The sequence below is a fragment of the Convolutriloba macropyga genome, chromosome 4, assembly GCF_964194025.1.
Source record: "Convolutriloba macropyga chromosome 4, txConMacr16.3, whole genome shotgun sequence".
Lineage (NCBI taxonomy): Eukaryota > Metazoa > Xenacoelomorpha > Acoela > Convolutidae > Convolutriloba > Convolutriloba macropyga.
This window is the reverse complement of record NC_134471.1, coordinates 33499802-33517161: the sequence shown is the minus strand read 5'-3', so window position 1 is coordinate 33517161 and position 17360 is coordinate 33499802. Positions and strand designations below refer to the sequence as shown.

The 17360-nt window shown below is 36.1% G+C and overlaps 1 protein-coding gene across 2 annotated transcripts in view; it reads left to right on the top strand.

Annotated features, from left to right (window-relative positions):
- Positions 1–17360, top strand: part of LOC142337630 (uncharacterized) — a 448376-nt gene that overhangs the window by 392211 nt on the left and 38805 nt on the right. For both annotated transcript variants that reach the window (XM_075387006.1, XM_075387005.1), the window contains one exon: positions 7834–8021. In XM_075387006.1, the coding sequence (XP_075243121.1) occupies positions 7834–8021 (188 nt within the window). The remainder of the gene's footprint in view (positions 1–7833; positions 8022–17360) is intronic.

The window sequence follows — 17360 nt, the reverse complement described above, 5'->3', positions numbered from 1 at the left end:
AATAGCCGCCTTCATCTCAGGCGACTATTATTAGGGCGCTAGGTTTTACAATCCAAGAGTCGGATTGTAATGTTGCTCTGTCTTATTTATCTATATATTAATTCAACGTCGAAAAAGAGCCACTGAACACCATGTTTAAGCGCCTATCTTTGTATGTTTTAACAACCCCTTAACACGGTCTTCGTATAAAATGACTGACAACAGTCGGGTTTGAACCTGAGTCTATGGGTTAACCACCCAAAACATAATGAGCTGGACCATGGCGAAGGATTGTAATGGCAAATCATGAAGCATGCCCTACTATTAGATAACTGCTTTGCTTTCTGCTTCCTTTTGATCTTTCCAACTTCAGTACATGTTCTGTGTGTTCATGCCTTTACTCATTTATGTTGATCTATTAGACTGTTCTCTATTGGTAATGTGTTCTATGACTTTCTCTTTAAACAGCCTGTGTTAGCTGCATTGCTCATTTGAATTGCCTTTTTCTCTTTAAACAGCCTGTGTTAGCTGCATTGCTCATTTCAATTGCCTTTTTCTCTTTAAACAGCCTGTGTTAGCTGCATTGCTCATTTCAATTGCCTTTTTCTCTTTAAACAGCCTGTGTTAGCTGCATTGCTCATTTGAATTGCCTTTTTCTCTTAAAACAACCTGTGTTAGCTGCATTGACCGAATCTATGGCGTGTCCCATAATTCCATAAACGTGTTCAAAGGTCAAAAGTCAATTGCTCTTATTGAGATGTGTTCATTGCTCATTTGAACTGCGTTCTAAATGCACAATACGCTCTTTTTGAATTGCGTGTTTTCCATCTAAGCATTCAATTGCTTCACACGTGCGTTTAAGCTCTCTCACTATATATTGTGGCTGATTACGCAGAAAGAATACGAATACGCAGAAACCGAATTCACCTTTTTATAATCTATTCATAATTCAAGATCTCCACCCTAATCTTATTTCACCTTGTGGTAAAGTATTCCATAATCCTACACCCCAATAGAACTTGAAGCTAGTGCTGGTGCTTTTGTAACCCGATTTTGAGATTCAGGCTCTGTGCACACTTGTGCTGTGTGTTCTTGTACGCATAAATTGTTTTGTGTGTGTTTCGATGGAGGGGGGGGGGGGGGGGTTATGTGTTAAGGAGTGTGGGGAAGCGGGGCGGAGTGGGGTTTTTTTGTTCACATGCGGCATTTTCACATTGATTTTCTGTTTTTTTTTCTTATTTTTTTATCAGAATTTTTTAAAAATGGTTTTCTCAATTCACTCTTAGTCCATTCTAGGTCTGGTTTTTCTGTTTAGTCAATGAAAATTCTTTGAATTGTACGTCAGGACTTGTCCTGCTATGTTTTTTATTTCGTCGTCATGATTTTTGTTACGACCATATGACGCCACAGCGACTTTTTGTTCATTCGTTCATGAAATTTCAACTGAATTGCATGTGTGACGTCATTTTTCGCTCTTAGTGGAGCGAGTTTTTTTGTTCATGCGCGTGATTAAATTTTTGGTCACACTTGACTTACCTCACTCTCAAAAATGACTTCCTCACTTTGAAATTGACTTTTATTTACTTTAATTCAAAGAGATAAGGTCAAATGGGTGTGTGTCACTCTAAATGAAGGTTATTTGAGATCAGCTAATAGAGGCAGCAATAACTTATACAGATTTTTAATCAAAATATAACAGATCAGCCTTCAATGAAAAGACGAATTTTTTGGTCTGTCTTTTTTTACTGTTTTTTTAGACTGCCAATCTACGAATCTATTGCGGCTATTTTCTTGCAATCTGCCAGCTATGTTGTTAAAAGCCGCCCTCATCTTCGCAGCCTGTTATTAAAGCGTCCTTTTTTCAATTCGTCGAATAAAAATTTGTTTCGCTTCACCGTACGTGACAGCCTGTTTAGCAGTTTATTTTACTTATCTAGGCTAGTTTTTTTTTCTTTGATCGTTCTCCTCAAAGTGATTTTAAACAGCAGTTGCTCAGCAAAGCAATTTCAAAATAAACTTAGTCATTAAAAATGAAAGTAAGTTACGAAACGTGATAAAACCATAAAGCCCACGTTTAGATGCCTGCTACTTGAAAATTTTTATAGCTGCAAAGCTGAGAGTAGCTATATTGCGGAGTTCGTGGGTTTTTGCAATCTGAAGATTTGGATTGAATTGTTGCGCTGTCTTTCACACATAAGATGTTTTCACACATAGCTTTCGAAACGGGATAATTAGTTGCCCGGGTGGCATTTCATTGAGCAACAATAGAAGCTTTCAGCTGGCTTGAATAGGCTTTAAGTTGCTTAATGTACTGAAGCAGCTGGTAACGTTTAAATTCAAGGCGAAAAGGTAACTTTTTGAGGTTTTTGACCACAAAGTTGTGCTGTTTTTCTTTTTCCGTTTTCGATTGTTTAGAACGGGTCTTCAGTTGACGTTGGTTTAAACTCATATTAGTCTTGTGAAAGCTAGAAATGCTTTTTATACCTGTTTTCTGAGGTATATGTTTTTGTACTGCAAACCTTATTCCAAAAATGTGTAGTTATTTTTTCTAGCTTTTTGAAATTTTCCCATCAAGTTTTTTGTTGTTTACAGGCCAGACAATCTTTTTAAAGCTTGACGGCGGATTACTGCTTATTTCTTAGCGACAGCGAATTTGTTTTGAAGATATTAATATCAGCATTTTTAGCGTGTTTTCATTAAAGTTATTTTCTGGTTTTCGTTGAAAAACTTGTCTTTTTTCGACTATTTCAATCTTTAACCTACAATGAACGTTCATAGGGCTTGAGAATGGGTTACTGGATATTTATCAGTGACAACGAATTAGATTTGAAGATTTTAATATCATGAATTTTTGATATTTTTCTTTAAAAACAGCCATTTTTTAAAATAGCCATTTTCGAGCTTAAAGATGTGCGATAACGAAATAGTATTGAAGATACTATTATCAGGAGTCTCGATTTTTAAATTAAATTTGCCCTTTGAAGTTTGATTTTTTCATTTTTCGATCTATGGAGGCCATTGAAGCTTTTATGGATGATAGGTTAGTAGATAATTTTAGCGAAAACTTTTTAGATTTTAAGATACTAATATCAGGAATTTTTTAATTAAATTTTCGCTTTTTAAGTTTTGGTAAAATTTTTAAATTTTTTTGTTTTGTAATCTTTTTGAGCAATGAATATTTGTTTGACTTGCAGATGGGCTATTGGTTAGTTTTTAGCGACAGCGAATCACTTTTGAAGATATTAATATCAGGAATTTCGGCGACTTTCTATTTGAGTTTGTTACTTTCTTCAAACTTTGTGAAATTTTCTATCGTTTCTCAATCGTTAGGTTCCATTGAAGCTTTTTCTAAGGTTGAGTCTGTGTTATTAGGTAGGTCTTGAGTAAGTTTTAATTTAATTAACTATTCTAATCAAATCTGGTCAGGTAAAAAATAACGCTTGGGTCGCTTCCGGCGGACTTCTACCCGTCGTTTTTTTGGTTCATCGTCTGACGCTCTTTTCGTTTTACATTTGTTTACGCACGTCAAATAGAAAAATTGAGATTTTCTGGCGTGTAACGTCGTTTTTGAATATCGAGCGAACAATATTGCGTCATTTGCGTGATTAGATATTGATCATGTCTGGCTTACGTCACTCAATAAAATTACTTTTGCGCTCTAAGACCTAAGTTCAATTTGAATTAGTTTAAGGTCAACGGAACTCTTATGTGTAATGAAGGTCCATGATATAAAGTTTCCGAGGAGTGATTTTTAACAAGCCTGATTAATTTATCACTGAATGTTTTGTACATAATTTTTTTGAGCGTCTTCGATAGATTTTTTTTAACTTATATCTGTATCTATTTCTACCTGTATTATACGACACGCAAGTCTATTTCGCAGCTATTCCAGCAGTCTGCCAGCTATGTTAATTATATAGAAATTATATTAAATTTTCATGAATTGTTTTATTCTCATTGGTCTTCTTCATAAGGATTTTCCTTATCGACTTTCCATCTGCTAATTTTTGTTTGACGATTTGACTTTTCTAAAATGGGATAAATGGCCAACTAACGGAGTGCGTTAAGTAGCTGAGTAATGGCAGTGTCTTTTCAATGCAAAGTTTTTGCTTCGCTGTTGTTGCGGTTTTTTTCTAGAAATTCTTTTGCTTGCTTTGTTTTGACTTGTCGAGTGACTTATTGACGCTTACTTGAAATTTACGTAATTTAATTTGCTTTCATTCACAAGTTTGTTAGCGAGGGAATTAAATGTGCCCTATTCACGGAAAGATTTAGGTGGAAACTTATCCTTTTTTTATAGCTGAGGTAGCGATAGCTGAACGGAGCTGTGATTGGACTTCAATTTTTGCAATCCAAAGCATTTGGATGACATCGGTGCGCTCTTTTTTTAGATCTGTTCAAACATTTTGATGATTTTTGAAGTCAAATTTAAGTTATGATCTTGGTCACGCCGAAACAGGAACTGGAGCGAAAAAGCAAGTGGTTTTACGCCGTGTACTTTTTTCACTCAAATTTTAAAGTTGTGTGTTGGCCAATTTAACTCTTCGCTCATTTTGCACAAAGTTTTTTAAAGCAGCCGTTGCTCATTCAAATAGTCTAGAATCAATGGAGTAAGTATTGAAGAGCCAAATCAAAACTAGAAAAGGGATAACTTGTAAAACCCAATTTTCGATGCCCGCTATTTAAACTTTGTTCTTCCCTGTAAATGTGTGTGTCTATTTCATGGTTGCCGCTGAGTGAAAATTGGCTATTCTTATCCTTCGTTTTACATTTGTTTACGCACGTCAAATAGAAAAATTGAGATTTTATGGCGTGTAACGTCGTTTTTGAATATCGAGCGAACAATATTGCGTCATTTGCGTGATTAGATATTGATCATGTCTGGCTTACGTCACTCAATAAAATTACTTTTGCGCTCTAAGACCTAAGTTCAATTTGAATTAGTTTAAGGTCAACGGAACCCAATTGTAAAACCCAATTTTCGATGCCCGCTATTTAAACTTTGTTCTTCCTTGTAAATGTGTGTGTCTATTTCATGGTTGCCGCTGAGTGAAAATTGGCTATTCTTATTCTTCGTTTTACATTTGTTTACGCACGTCAAATAGAAAAATTGAGATTTTCTGGCGTGTAACGTCGTTTTTGAATATGGCTATTCTTATCCTTCTGTTCGTTTTTTTAACTCAACGTCACGATTTTTGATTTTTGTTACGTCCGTTTGATATCATGATTACTTCAAATCTGTTTTTTTTGTTCATTCATTTGTGTCTGAATTTCGTTGCATGACGTCATTTTTCACCCTTTGGAGCTATTTTATTCTGTCCCTTTGCGTGATTATGTTTTTGGCCACAAGTGATTCGCCTCTTTCTCAGAAATGATTTCCTTTCTTTCACTTTAATTCAAGGAAATAAGGTCAACTGAGTTCATGTCGGTCTAAATCAATGGCAGTTGAGAGCAGCTATTTGAAACAGCATTAAGTTATGCAGATTTTTAATCAAAATATTATATCAGCAATTAATCGTTCTGTTTTATCTTTGAGACTGCAGATCTACAAAGCTATTACGCCTATTTTCTGGCAATCTGCCAGCTATGTTGAAATTTTTTTGCTTGAACGTTTTTGTGCGGTTTTGTATTAGCACGTTTTTCTGTCTCCGAAGTGACTTTCACAATTGACTTCTACTTTTTTGCGTGATCTCAATTGATTTTATCCCGAAAAAGCTTGTTGCTGACAAAAAAGCGATTTAGAATTTTTACAACCACACTTTTCAATGGCAGCTTTTTTGATGCAATCTGCGCGGTATGTTTTTAATTTGGTTTTTGTCCCAATTTTTTGTTACTACCATTTGATCGAGCGCAAAGACGTAATTTTAAAGTTTTTTTTGATTTGTACCATTCTGCAGCTATGGCGTCTGCGATCTATTTTACGGCTATTGTCTGGCAGTTTGCTAGGTATGCTTTCTGGGCTTTAATTTGCTTGGTTTTTTAAGCATTTTTAACCAGTGAAATATTTCCAGTCTCTGTATGATGTTTTCTAATCCCAATCGTTTTCTGAGCGAAGAAATAAGTCTATTCATAAGTGATTTCTAAACTTGATATCAGGTTTAGAAACATTCTCCTTCGAACATTGACTTCGGTTTCCGAGGGTTGGGCTTTGTTGACACTTAGAGTACTCAGTTTGTTTCTAAGATCTCCAGTAGTTATTTAGTGTGTTTAATAGCCTCGTCAGCCTCTCAACGGCTATTATTTAGGCGCTCTCCTTTTTTACAATTCAAAGAATTTGAATTGTATTGGGGCGCTGTCTTTTTTTTAAGATCTGTTCACACATTTTCATGATTTCTGACGTCAAATTGGAGTGACTTTGGTCACGACGAAACAGGAAGTGGAGCGAAAAAGCAAGTTGTTTTGCGGCGCAAATTTTTTTCGCTCTAATTTTAAAGTAGAGAGAAAATGGTGTTTGAACAAAAGTTCACTTTCTCGCTTGTTTTGTGTTCACATGAGGCAATTTCACTTCGATTTTTTTTTCATTTTTTTCGACCTGATTTTTTTTCTTAGTGGTTTTTCCACTCATTCATAGTTCATTCTTGACCTAGTTTTTTGTTTGAATCAAATTTCCATTTCTCGCTAGTGGGTTTTTGTTCAAATTTTTGTTCATTTGGACATTTTCTGTTTTATTTTTTTGATCTGATTTCTTAGAAATGGTTTTCCCAATTCTCTCATAGTCCGTTCTTGGTCTAGTTTTTTGCTTAGTCAATGAAAATTCTTTGAATTGTACGTCCTGCTATGTTTTTTTAATTCGGTCTACCTTTTGATCACTTGTTTCGTTTTACAAGTTTTGTTTTTCGTCACAATTTTCACGTTTGACTTCTGACTAACTTCACTCACTGTTTCAACTAAATGGATTTTAATTTCTTTCACGCATTGAATGACGCAATGCGGTGAATACGGTCAATGCCAGAAGCGCGAAATCAAAAGAGACGGGATAAACCCATAAATCCCGGTCATTAAGTCATAGTGCATTAGGTTATCATAGTTCATTAGAGTGTTTGCTAGCTGATAATGGTATAAAACTTGTTAGCTTTCAGTTTAGAAGCCCGAATTAAGTATAGTTTTAGAATATAAATGAAACCGCACGCCAATTTAGAACACTTTTTGACACAAAAAAAAAATTTCGGTCAATTTTTCTCTTCTTTTTTTTATTATTTTTCTGTATCAATCGCGATCTGCATCAAGCACGTCAACGGCGGCTATATTCCCGCAATCTGCCGGCTATGTTTCTAATATCTTCAGGAGTTATTTACCTTGGGCAGTTTTCAATGTGAAAAGGTCATTTTAGTAAGTGTTTAAAATCCCATAACAGTACCTCCTCCCTGTCCGAACTATTATCCACTCCCCCACTCGCCTAACTCCACCTACGCATACCTATCAATTCCACCCAACCTTTATCCTCCATGACCAGTACCCAGCCACCATTATCCTCTAGCTGCCTACACCCACATCACAAATCAAATTTTTTGTACTGCTGAATTTAAAATAAATTTGTATATTGATATTGTGTTCAATCAATTTTTTGCTCTTGGAGAATTTGCTTTTCGACGTCTAATTAATCCGGGAGATGATGCGGGTTGATTTGTTTTTTTAAAAAGAATTTTCTGACATTGTTCCTTTATCATCAAATGAAAGCAGTCGTTTTGCTTCGATTCTCGTCAAACCAGGTAGTTGAAAAATCTAAGCGTTAGCATAGATGGCAACATGAGAAAGAAAAAAAGTACTAAAAATATTCGATCTTTACAACTATTATGCTAATTTGAGATGTAGCGATTGAAAACTTTTTGCGGTTAAGAGTAGGGTGGGTTTCAGAGGTTCGTCTAAGACGCCAGCAACAGCAGGGCTTTGGGTTTTCATTCCACAGTGTTACCTCATCATCATCCTCAGGCACAGCAGCCGCCGGAGCAGCAGGGGCGAGTGGCCTGAGAGTGACCAAAATTGTGCCTGGGGGAGTGGCAGCATCGGAAGGCACATTACGCATAGGAGATCTTATTCAATCGGTATGTTCGGATTGTGAGATTTTATTATAGCTGCGAAGCTGTAAGCTGAGCGTAGCTATATTGCGGTGCTCTTGGTTTTTTACAATTCAAAGAATTTGAATTGTATTGGGGCGCTGTCTTTTTTTTTTTTTTTTAAGATCTGTTCACACATTTTCATGATTTTTGAAGTCAAATTGGAGTAGTGATTTTGGTCACGCCGAAACAGGAAATGGAGCGAAAAAGCGAGTGGTTTTGCGGCGTGAATTTTTTTCGCTCTAATTTTAAAGTAGAGTGAAAACGGTGTTTGAACAAAAATTCGGTTTCTCGGTAGTGGTTTTTTGTTCACATGCGGCAATTTCACTCTGATTTTTACTGTTTTTTCGATTTTTTGGATCGGATTTTTCCCTAAAGGGTTTTCCCGATCATTCACGGCTCATTCTAGGCCTAGCTTTTTGTTTGAATTAAATATTCAATTCTCGCTAGTGGTTTTTTTGTTCACATGCGGCATTTTGACATTGATTTTCTGTTTATTTCTTATTTTTTTGTTCTGATTTTTTTTAAAATGGTTTTCTCAATTCACTCATAGTCCATTCTAGGTCTAGTTTTTCTGTTTAGTCAATGAAAATTCTTTGAATTGTACGTCAGGACTTGTCCTGCTATGTTTTTTTGTTTCGTCGTCTGACGCTCTTTTTTCGTTTTACATTTGTTCACACAGCAAAGCTGAAAAAGTCAATTTTTCTGAATGACTTCTTCCTCTCACTAACGGCATTTGCGCGCGTGACGTCATTTCTCACTCACTTTAGCAAAAGTTTTAAGGTTGTTTGCGTGATTAAATTTTGATCATATGTGACTTACCTCACTCAATAAAATGACTTTTGCACTTTAAAAACTTAAGTTTAATTTGAATTTGTTTAAGGTCAAAGGAATTCATATGCGCAGTAAAGGTCCCTAATAAAAGGCTTCTGCGCAATGAATTTCAACAAGGTTTATTAATTTATGGCTGAATGTTTTGTTACCTAGTTTTTTGAGCGGCGTCGATTTTTTTTCAATTTAGTTCGGTATCTGTTTCTATCTCTATTATATGACACGCAGGTCTATTCTTTCGCAGCTATTCCGGCAATCTGCCGGCTATGTTTGTTCTCTATAGAGAAAATTCGGATCTGTTCTGTTCCCAGATCCGAAAATTCTGCGACCTTTGTTTAAATAAATCGTGCATTAAGATTACCGCAGCTTTTTTAATGTTATTGTTGGCTATAGTTCAATGTTACTTGTCTGTCTAATGTTAAACTTGAGTTTAAAGTTGAGCTGAAATCGCCAATCTTTTTAATTGCTTTCGAACGAAGTTTGAAGCAATTATTTTAGCCGTGTGTGTTTGTTTTATACAGAGCTTTTGCTTGCCCGTTTTTGCGCTTTTGCTCTGGAACATTCTTTGCTCAAGCAACTTTTCAACTTCTTAATTTTTTCGTGATCTAAATTGCTCTCATTCCGAAAATAGGTCTATTGCTAGCATACAGGTGATTGAAAGCGAGGAAGTAGCAAAGCATATATAGCATAGTGGTTAAATTATCAGTTTGACATCAGGGAGGATGAAACCTCTCGAGTTTTTTTTCTGAATCCATGAAAACATTGAAAGCTACACCCCCTCCCCTCTAACCTAAATTTTAATGCCTGTAGTTCAAGAGCAAGTCATCTGACGTTTTTCGTTTATTAATAGCCGCACAGCGATAGCTGGGGCTACTATTGGCCTTCTCTTGGTTTTTTACAATTCAAAGAATTTGAATTGTATTGGGGCGCTGTCTTTTTTTTTTTAAGATCTGTTCACACATTTTCATGATTTTTGAAGTCAAATTGGAGTAGTGATTTTGGTCACGCCGAAACAGGAAATGGAGCGAAAAAGCGAGTGGTTTTGCGGCGTGAATTTTTTTCGCTCTAATTTTAAAGTAGAGTGAGAAAATGGTGTTTGAACAAAAAATCGGTTTCTCGGTAGTGGTTTTTTGTTCACATGCGGCAATTTCACTCTGATTTTTACTGTTTTTTCGATTTTTTGGATCGGATTTTTTTCTAAATGGTTTTCCCAATCTATTCAAAGCTCATTCTAGGCCTAGTTTTTTGTGTGAATTAAATTTTCATTTCTCGTTAGTGGTTTTTTTGTTCACATGCGGCATTTTCACATTGATTTTCTGTTTTTTTTTCTTATTTTTTTATCAGAATTTTTAAAAAATGGTTTTCTCAATTCACTCTTAGTCCATTCTAGGTCTGGTTTTTCTGTTTAGTCAATGAAAATTCTTTGAATTGTACGTCAGGACTTGTCCTGCTATGTTTTTTATTTCGTCGTCATGATTTTTGTTACGACCATATGACGTCACAGCGACTTTTTGTTCATTCGTTCATGAAATTTCAACTGAATTGCATGTGTGACGTCATTTTTCGCTCTTAGTGGAGCGAGTTTTTTTGTTCATGCGCGTGATTAAATTTTTGGTCACACTTGACTTACCTCACTCTCAAAAATGACTTCCTCACTTTGAAATTGACTTTTATTTACTTTAATTCAAAGAGATAAGGTCAAATGGGTGTGTGTAACTCTAAATGAAGGTTATTTCAGATCAGCTAATAGAGGCAGCAATAACTTATACAGATTTTTAATCAAAATATAACAGATCAGCCTTCAATGAAAAGACGAATTTTTTCGGTCTGTCTTTTTTACTGCTTTTTTTAGACGGCCGATCTACGAATCTATTGCGGCTATTTTCTGGCAATCTGCCAGCTATGTTGTTTAATAGCCGCCTTCATCTCAGGCGACTATTATTAGGGCGCTAGGTTTTACAATCCAAGAGTCGGATTGTAATGTTGCTCTGTCTTATTTATCTATATATTAATTCAACGTCGAAAAAGAGCCACTGAACACCATGTTTAAGCGCCTATCTTTGTATGTTTTAACAACCCCTTAACACGGTCTTCGTATAAAATGACTGACAACAGTCGGGTTTGAACCTGAGTCTATGGGTTAACCACCCAAAACATAATGAGCTGGACCATGGCGAAGGATTGTAATGGCAAATCATGAAGCATGCCCTACTATTAGATAACTGCTTTGCTTTCTGCTTCCTTTTGATCTTTCCAACTTCAGTACATGTTCTGTGTGTTCATGCCTTTACTCATTTATGTTGATCTATTAGACTGTTCTCTATTGGTAATGTGTTCTATGACTTTCTCTTTAAACAGCCTGTGTTAGCTGCATTGCTCATTTGAATTGCCTTTTTCTCTTTAAACAGCCTGTGTTAGCTGCATTGCTCATTTCAATTGCCTTTTTCTCTTTAAACAGCCTGTGTTAGCTGCATTGCTCATTTCAATTGCCTTTTTCTCTTTAAACAGCCTGTGTTAGCTGCATTGCTCATTTGAATTGCCTTTTTCTCTTAAAACAACCTGTGTTAGCTGCATTGACCGAATCTATGGCGTGTCCCATAATTCCATAAACGTGTTCAAAGGTCAAAAGTCAATTGCTCTTATTGAGATGTGTTCATTGCTCATTTGAACTGCGTTCTAAATGCACAATACGCTCTTTTTGAATTGCGTGTTTTCCATCTAAGCATTCAATTGCTTCACACGTGCGTTTAAGCTCTCTCACTATATATTGTGGCTGATTACGCAGAAAGAATACGAATACGCAGAAACCGAATTCACCTTTTTATAATCTATTCATAATTCAAGATCTCCACCCTAATCTTATTTCACCTTGTGGTAAAGTATTCCATAATCCTACACCCCAATAGAACTTGAAGCTAGTGCTGGTGCTTTTGTAACCCGATTTTGAGATTCAGGCTCTGTGCACACTTGTGCTGTGTGTTCTTGTACGCATAAATTGTTTTGTGTGTGTTTCGATGGAGGGGGGGGGGGTTATGTGTTAAGGAGTGTGGGGAAGCGGGGCGGAGTGGGGAGGGGGGAGGGGTTGTAGAAGGGTTTAAAAGTAGGGTTATGGAGAATGCTCCATTAATTGCGTTCTTTATGCATGCAAACAACAAATGCAAACATTAAATAATAAGCGAGTAATAGTTTGCAAATATTTGACACCAGACATGAAGAACCTTGGGAAGGGTAATTTACTTTAACTGCGATTTACTTGAACTTGACCTTGTACTTCAGTTGTTTTGTTCCCTTTTATTCGGCGCTCTTGAGGGCATAGCAGGTCACTTCAAAACTCTTGCGCAACTGGTACTGCTCGATTTGCTTTTGAGTCTGTCTCCGACCTTGTTCCTAAAAATTAGTTGCTTCTGTTATTTTGTATACCTTTGTGTTATTTTGTTGAAAAACATTGCTCTTCCTTGTCTACTGTTTCTACTGAGGTGGCTTTATGATGAAAGAGGCTGAATGATCAAGCGCTTTCCTTTCCGTGTCGTGCGGCGCTTTGCTATTACAGTTCGAGGGACGATGGGGATTGAAGGATGGTGGAGATTGTGAATTGAAGGAGGGGGGTGGGGGGGGGGGGGGTGAATTGAAGGAGATTGGGGTGGGGGAGGGGGATGACGCATAAGCAGATTCGGACAATTTGGTTGACAGAAAGCCTTTTTTGAATTCGATTTTGATTATTTGTTCATTTCAATGCTAAGCAGTTGAGGCGCGTCGTTTATCGGGGTTTTTGTCGATTAACGTTGCACCTGTTTCTCCTATTTCACCTTTTTTTCACTTGGGGAGTTTGATGGGGGTAGTGCTGTGTGTGGGTAGTGCCAAATGGGGGTAGTTTGATGGGTTTGGGAGTAAAGTATTTGAAAATTTTTATGTGGGGGGGTTTGAAATGAAAATGCACACTCGCAAACTTTAATGAGCTTCTAATAGTTACATACATTCAATTGAACTTAAAGAACAGTTTTATAGCTCAATAATTGATGGACTTTCGTAATTAACAGTTAATAAGTATGTTCATTGAAATAGTTTCGTACTTATATTAGCATTTTGATGCTTTTGGTTCTTATTGATTCACGTTTCCGGTATGATGAATACCACGTTTGCTGTATCGTCATTGCAGACGCATTTTAAGAAAACCATTGAAAACAGCGAAAAAGAGGTGGAACTTGCGATCATCCATGTGGAACAAAGTGTTCCCAAATCCGACAAGACTGATATGGAAATTCGTGACCTGAGGAATAAGGTTTAAGAATCTTATTGTACCCTGAAGAAGATGGTTATGCAGTTCAACTCAGCTTTATTATACTTTATCGGTTTAAATATTGACCCCCTAAATACTCGACTCAAAGAGTTTCTCAACAGTGATGATTTTGGACTGCGGAAGCAGCGAAAAAGAAAATGGATATTGGAGGAGAAAGAAGCCGCCGAGAAAGCCAGGCAACGAGATCAGAAAACGAAAGCCAGTGAGACATCTAATGTTGAAAAAAAGCTTTTTGAAACTGGACAAGCGGTATCGCTTGAGAAAGGAGGGGCCGAGAAATTTAGGCAACAAGAGAGAAAAATTTAAGTCACGGATGCTGCGGTTCGAAAACCGCTCTTTGAAACTAAGCAGGCAATGTCAACTTTTAAATCTAAAACGAGTGGTAAAGCACCTCCTAAAGTTAAACCCCAAAAAGTGATTTAGATTCTGGGCAAGCGAAATCTAAGTCTTCTAAAGGAGGAGAAAAAAGATAGCTCCTGTCATCCAAGAGAAGAGTGTCCTTTCTGCTTCCGACTCTAAGGCACGAGGCAGTGATTCGACGAAGACGAAAATTCCGAAAAGCCTGGCAGCAGCCCATGAAAAATATACAGACGAGGAAATGCGTGCTTTTACAGCTGCAATGTCTACTTCTTCAGAGGAGGATGGGCCACAGCATGGTGGAACTTTGCCAGCACCAATACAGGGGGCAACAGCTACGATGCTGCACATCGAGAAGGGAAGAAAGTTAGAGCTGGGGGATGGAGAAATTGAGTTGAAAAAAAAGCTCTGCATTGCCTCCTGCGTAAAGTTTTACGTTTTCTGTTGTGGATCTTGACAAAATTGAAAGCCGCTCAAGAGAATTCAAACTTTTAAAATAAAAAAGATTCCAGCGTACTTTTTATTGCCTTTTTCTGAAAACTTTTGCATGACAATTATCATTTGTTGTACAGTTTTGTTACTTCATGTTCAGCTTTTTGCTGAAATTAAGCAGCTCTTTTTCTCTTTTAGTCCGTACAACGTAGAACTCTAAATGATCAAGTGCTCTCAAGCACTGACATCTGCGGACTTTGAAAAAAATAAAAATGATCTATTTGATTTCCAATTTGTTTATTGATCTTGACAAGAGTTAAAGCCGCTCAAGAGAGTTCAAACTTTGAAAATAAAAAAATCCAATTTACTCTTTATTGCCTTTGTCTGAAAACTTTTGCATGACAATTATCATTTGTTGTACAGTTTTACTTCTTGTTACAATTCAAAAGTTTCGAATCTCTTGGTGCGCTGTTAACCTTTTTTAAATTTTTAGTGTCATCGAGATGTCAAATTAGTGAGATGATTTTAGTCGCCTTGGATTACTAAAAAAACGAAGCGTGATTTTATACAGACTACATGTTAAGTGGAAAAAGAGTTCGGTTTTTAAACAAATTTTTGAGAAACTTTTTTACGTGCGGCAATGTTATTTCTTTCTTCAGCGTTTTTTTCTCTTGAGTGCTTTCAAAAAAGCACTTGTGTTCTAATTGTGTCTATTCGCGATTGACTGAATCTCTGAACCGGCAGGAAATGCTTCCTTGACTTGGAAACCATTTGTTGTCAAAATTATTTCTGATTTATCAATCATTCTCACTAATGGCAGCTCTCAATGGTTTCTAATGAGGCATAAATGAACCAAAATAACTGTTTCAGTTTTAAAGACCAATAGTGTGCATCTAAGTAGTGCCAAACTTATAAGCCCTAATTCATGAGTATTAGTCTTGAGTTTTTGATTTCGAAAATCAATTTTGAAAAAGCTCTTTTAGGTATCTCTCTTTTTACAAATCATACGTATCTAACACAAAAAATCTAGTGGTCTACTAAAGGACTTTGGTCATTCTGCCTATCTTGTTTCTTTAGTTGTTTCAATTCATGGAAGGACAAGCGTCTATCGCAGCTATTTTCCGGCAATCTGCCGGCTATGTTTATTTAGGCGCTCTCCCTTTTTTTAAATTTGCTTTACCTTTTGATCACGTTTTCCGTATTACATTTTCCGATTTTCACGTTTGACTTCTGACTTAACCTCACTCACTCACTGTTTTTATTGAATGGATTTCAAATCCTTTCACATATTGAATTACGTAATATAGTGAATACGGTCAGTCGAAAGTGCAAAATCAAAAGAAACGGGATAAGATATAAATCCCGGTCATTAAGTCATAATGCTTTAAGTTATCAAAGTTCATTAAAGAGAATGGTAGCTGGCATTAGTATTATGCTTAAAAGCCTTATGTTTAGAAGCTGAGTTAAGTGCACTTTTATAACCTTACCGAATATGCAGAATGTACACACCAAATGAGAACACTTTGACACTTTCATACATTTGATACATTCTGTCAGTTTCTATCTCATAATTTTCTCTTTTTTGTTTCAATCACAATGTGCGTCGAGCGGGTCAAGAGCGGCTATTTCCGGCAATTTGCCGGATATGATTGGAATTATAGTTTTAGCTATTGGTTTTTACAACTTTGACACTGCTTTGTTTTCAAAAGAAAATAGTCGCGAAGGTTCTGACCTGCATTGTTGTCACTATTTACTTTCCAAAAAAATATTGGTGGATTTTTGAGTTCTGCGCGTTTTTGTCGTTAAATCTCAATTATAAGTTCTTATTGGCATTTAAGTGCGACGTAGTTTCAATTTTTATTGGTTTTCAGCTGATTTTAAGTTGTCGTTTTAAGCTCATGTTATTGATGACTTTGATACCAATTGTTTTTGAAATTTTTTAGTAAATATCTGAATCGTGCCTTGATTTGGGGATTTTTGTCTTTTCTCCCTTTAATGGAATTCGATGAGCTGTTTTTGATAAAAAACGATATTGATGCTAAAATTCAATGCTATTCTTGTTTTGTTGTTTGTTATATAGTTTGTCTTTTTTGCTTTGAGGACTCTCATTTTCAAAGATCCGGATTTTTTCTGAATTAGTTTTTTGCGCGGTTTCTTCTTTGTCTATCTTGATGGTTTTTGGACGCTTGCGCGACGCTAGTTTTTTTTCAAAAAATAAATGTTCTCTGAACAGATTTTTTAAGCATCTATTGTTTATTTTTCCGCATTTCCTTTTTGAACGTCTGTTGGGCAATAAATTTCATTTGAGCTCCTTAAAACGTAAAGTTTTGCACGCTTTTTTGGCACATTGATTTTTGGATTGATTAGTCTCAAATTGATGTATTTCAACATTGATAAAGTTAGCTTTCAAGATACCGTTGTGATGATGCAAACTTAAACACAGAAAATGATACTGATTTTGACAAATTTTTTTCTCGAAAACTTTTGTATTTAACTGAGTTTTTCTATCTTTAGGGAAATGAAACCTGTGGGGCTCAAATGTATTTTTTTATGACAAAGTAGTTGGGTAATGCAAACTTTTAGTCAAAATGGTGGTGAAAATTATCATAGAGGCAGTGAAACTTCTCTATGGTTTGAAAATAGGTTACCGCATTGTTTCGTATGGCAATCTAATGGTTTTCTTGATATAAATATTGCAAACTTCAGCAATTTTTTTGATAAAATTTGCAATTTCAAGTTTTGAAAATTTTGTGTCTATTTTCAAGTTTTTCGGTCTTCAAGGAGCCAGTTTTTGGAAATGGGTTATTTGTCAATGAAACCTTTTAGGGCATTATAGTGGGTTACTGCATAATTTGCAGAGACAATGAAAAGGTTGCAATACCAAGAGTTTTAGAAACTTTATGCAAAATTTTTGTTTTTTTATATTGTTGGAAATTTGTGATAATTCGAGTTCGAGTTTTTCGATCTCCAGTGGCCTACAAAATTTTTCAAAGGGATTTCACGGTTGGTTTACATCTCCGGGGCGTCGACTTGGATTTGAGAATATTACCTGAGGATTTTGCAGCTTCTCTGTAGTTTTTGTTCAATTTTACAAATTTGTTTGTCGCTATTGCTTCTTCTCTTATTTGTGTAGCCAGATTTCTGCTAACCGGCAGTTTAGTTGCTCTGTAGATTTCGCTGAAAAAAATCAGTTTTGATGTCAAAAGTATGATGAGTTGGGCAATGTTGAAATGTTGCAATGATTTTTCTACTTTTGATTAGCCACCTCAGCTTCTCAGTCGGCTATTATAGCGCCCCTGTTTTTTTACAACCGAAAATTGGATCGTATTGGTGCTCTGCTTTTTTAAGATGTTTTCACACCTTTTTTCATGACTTCGAGCTTTCAAACCGGGATAAACAGGTAAAGCTCA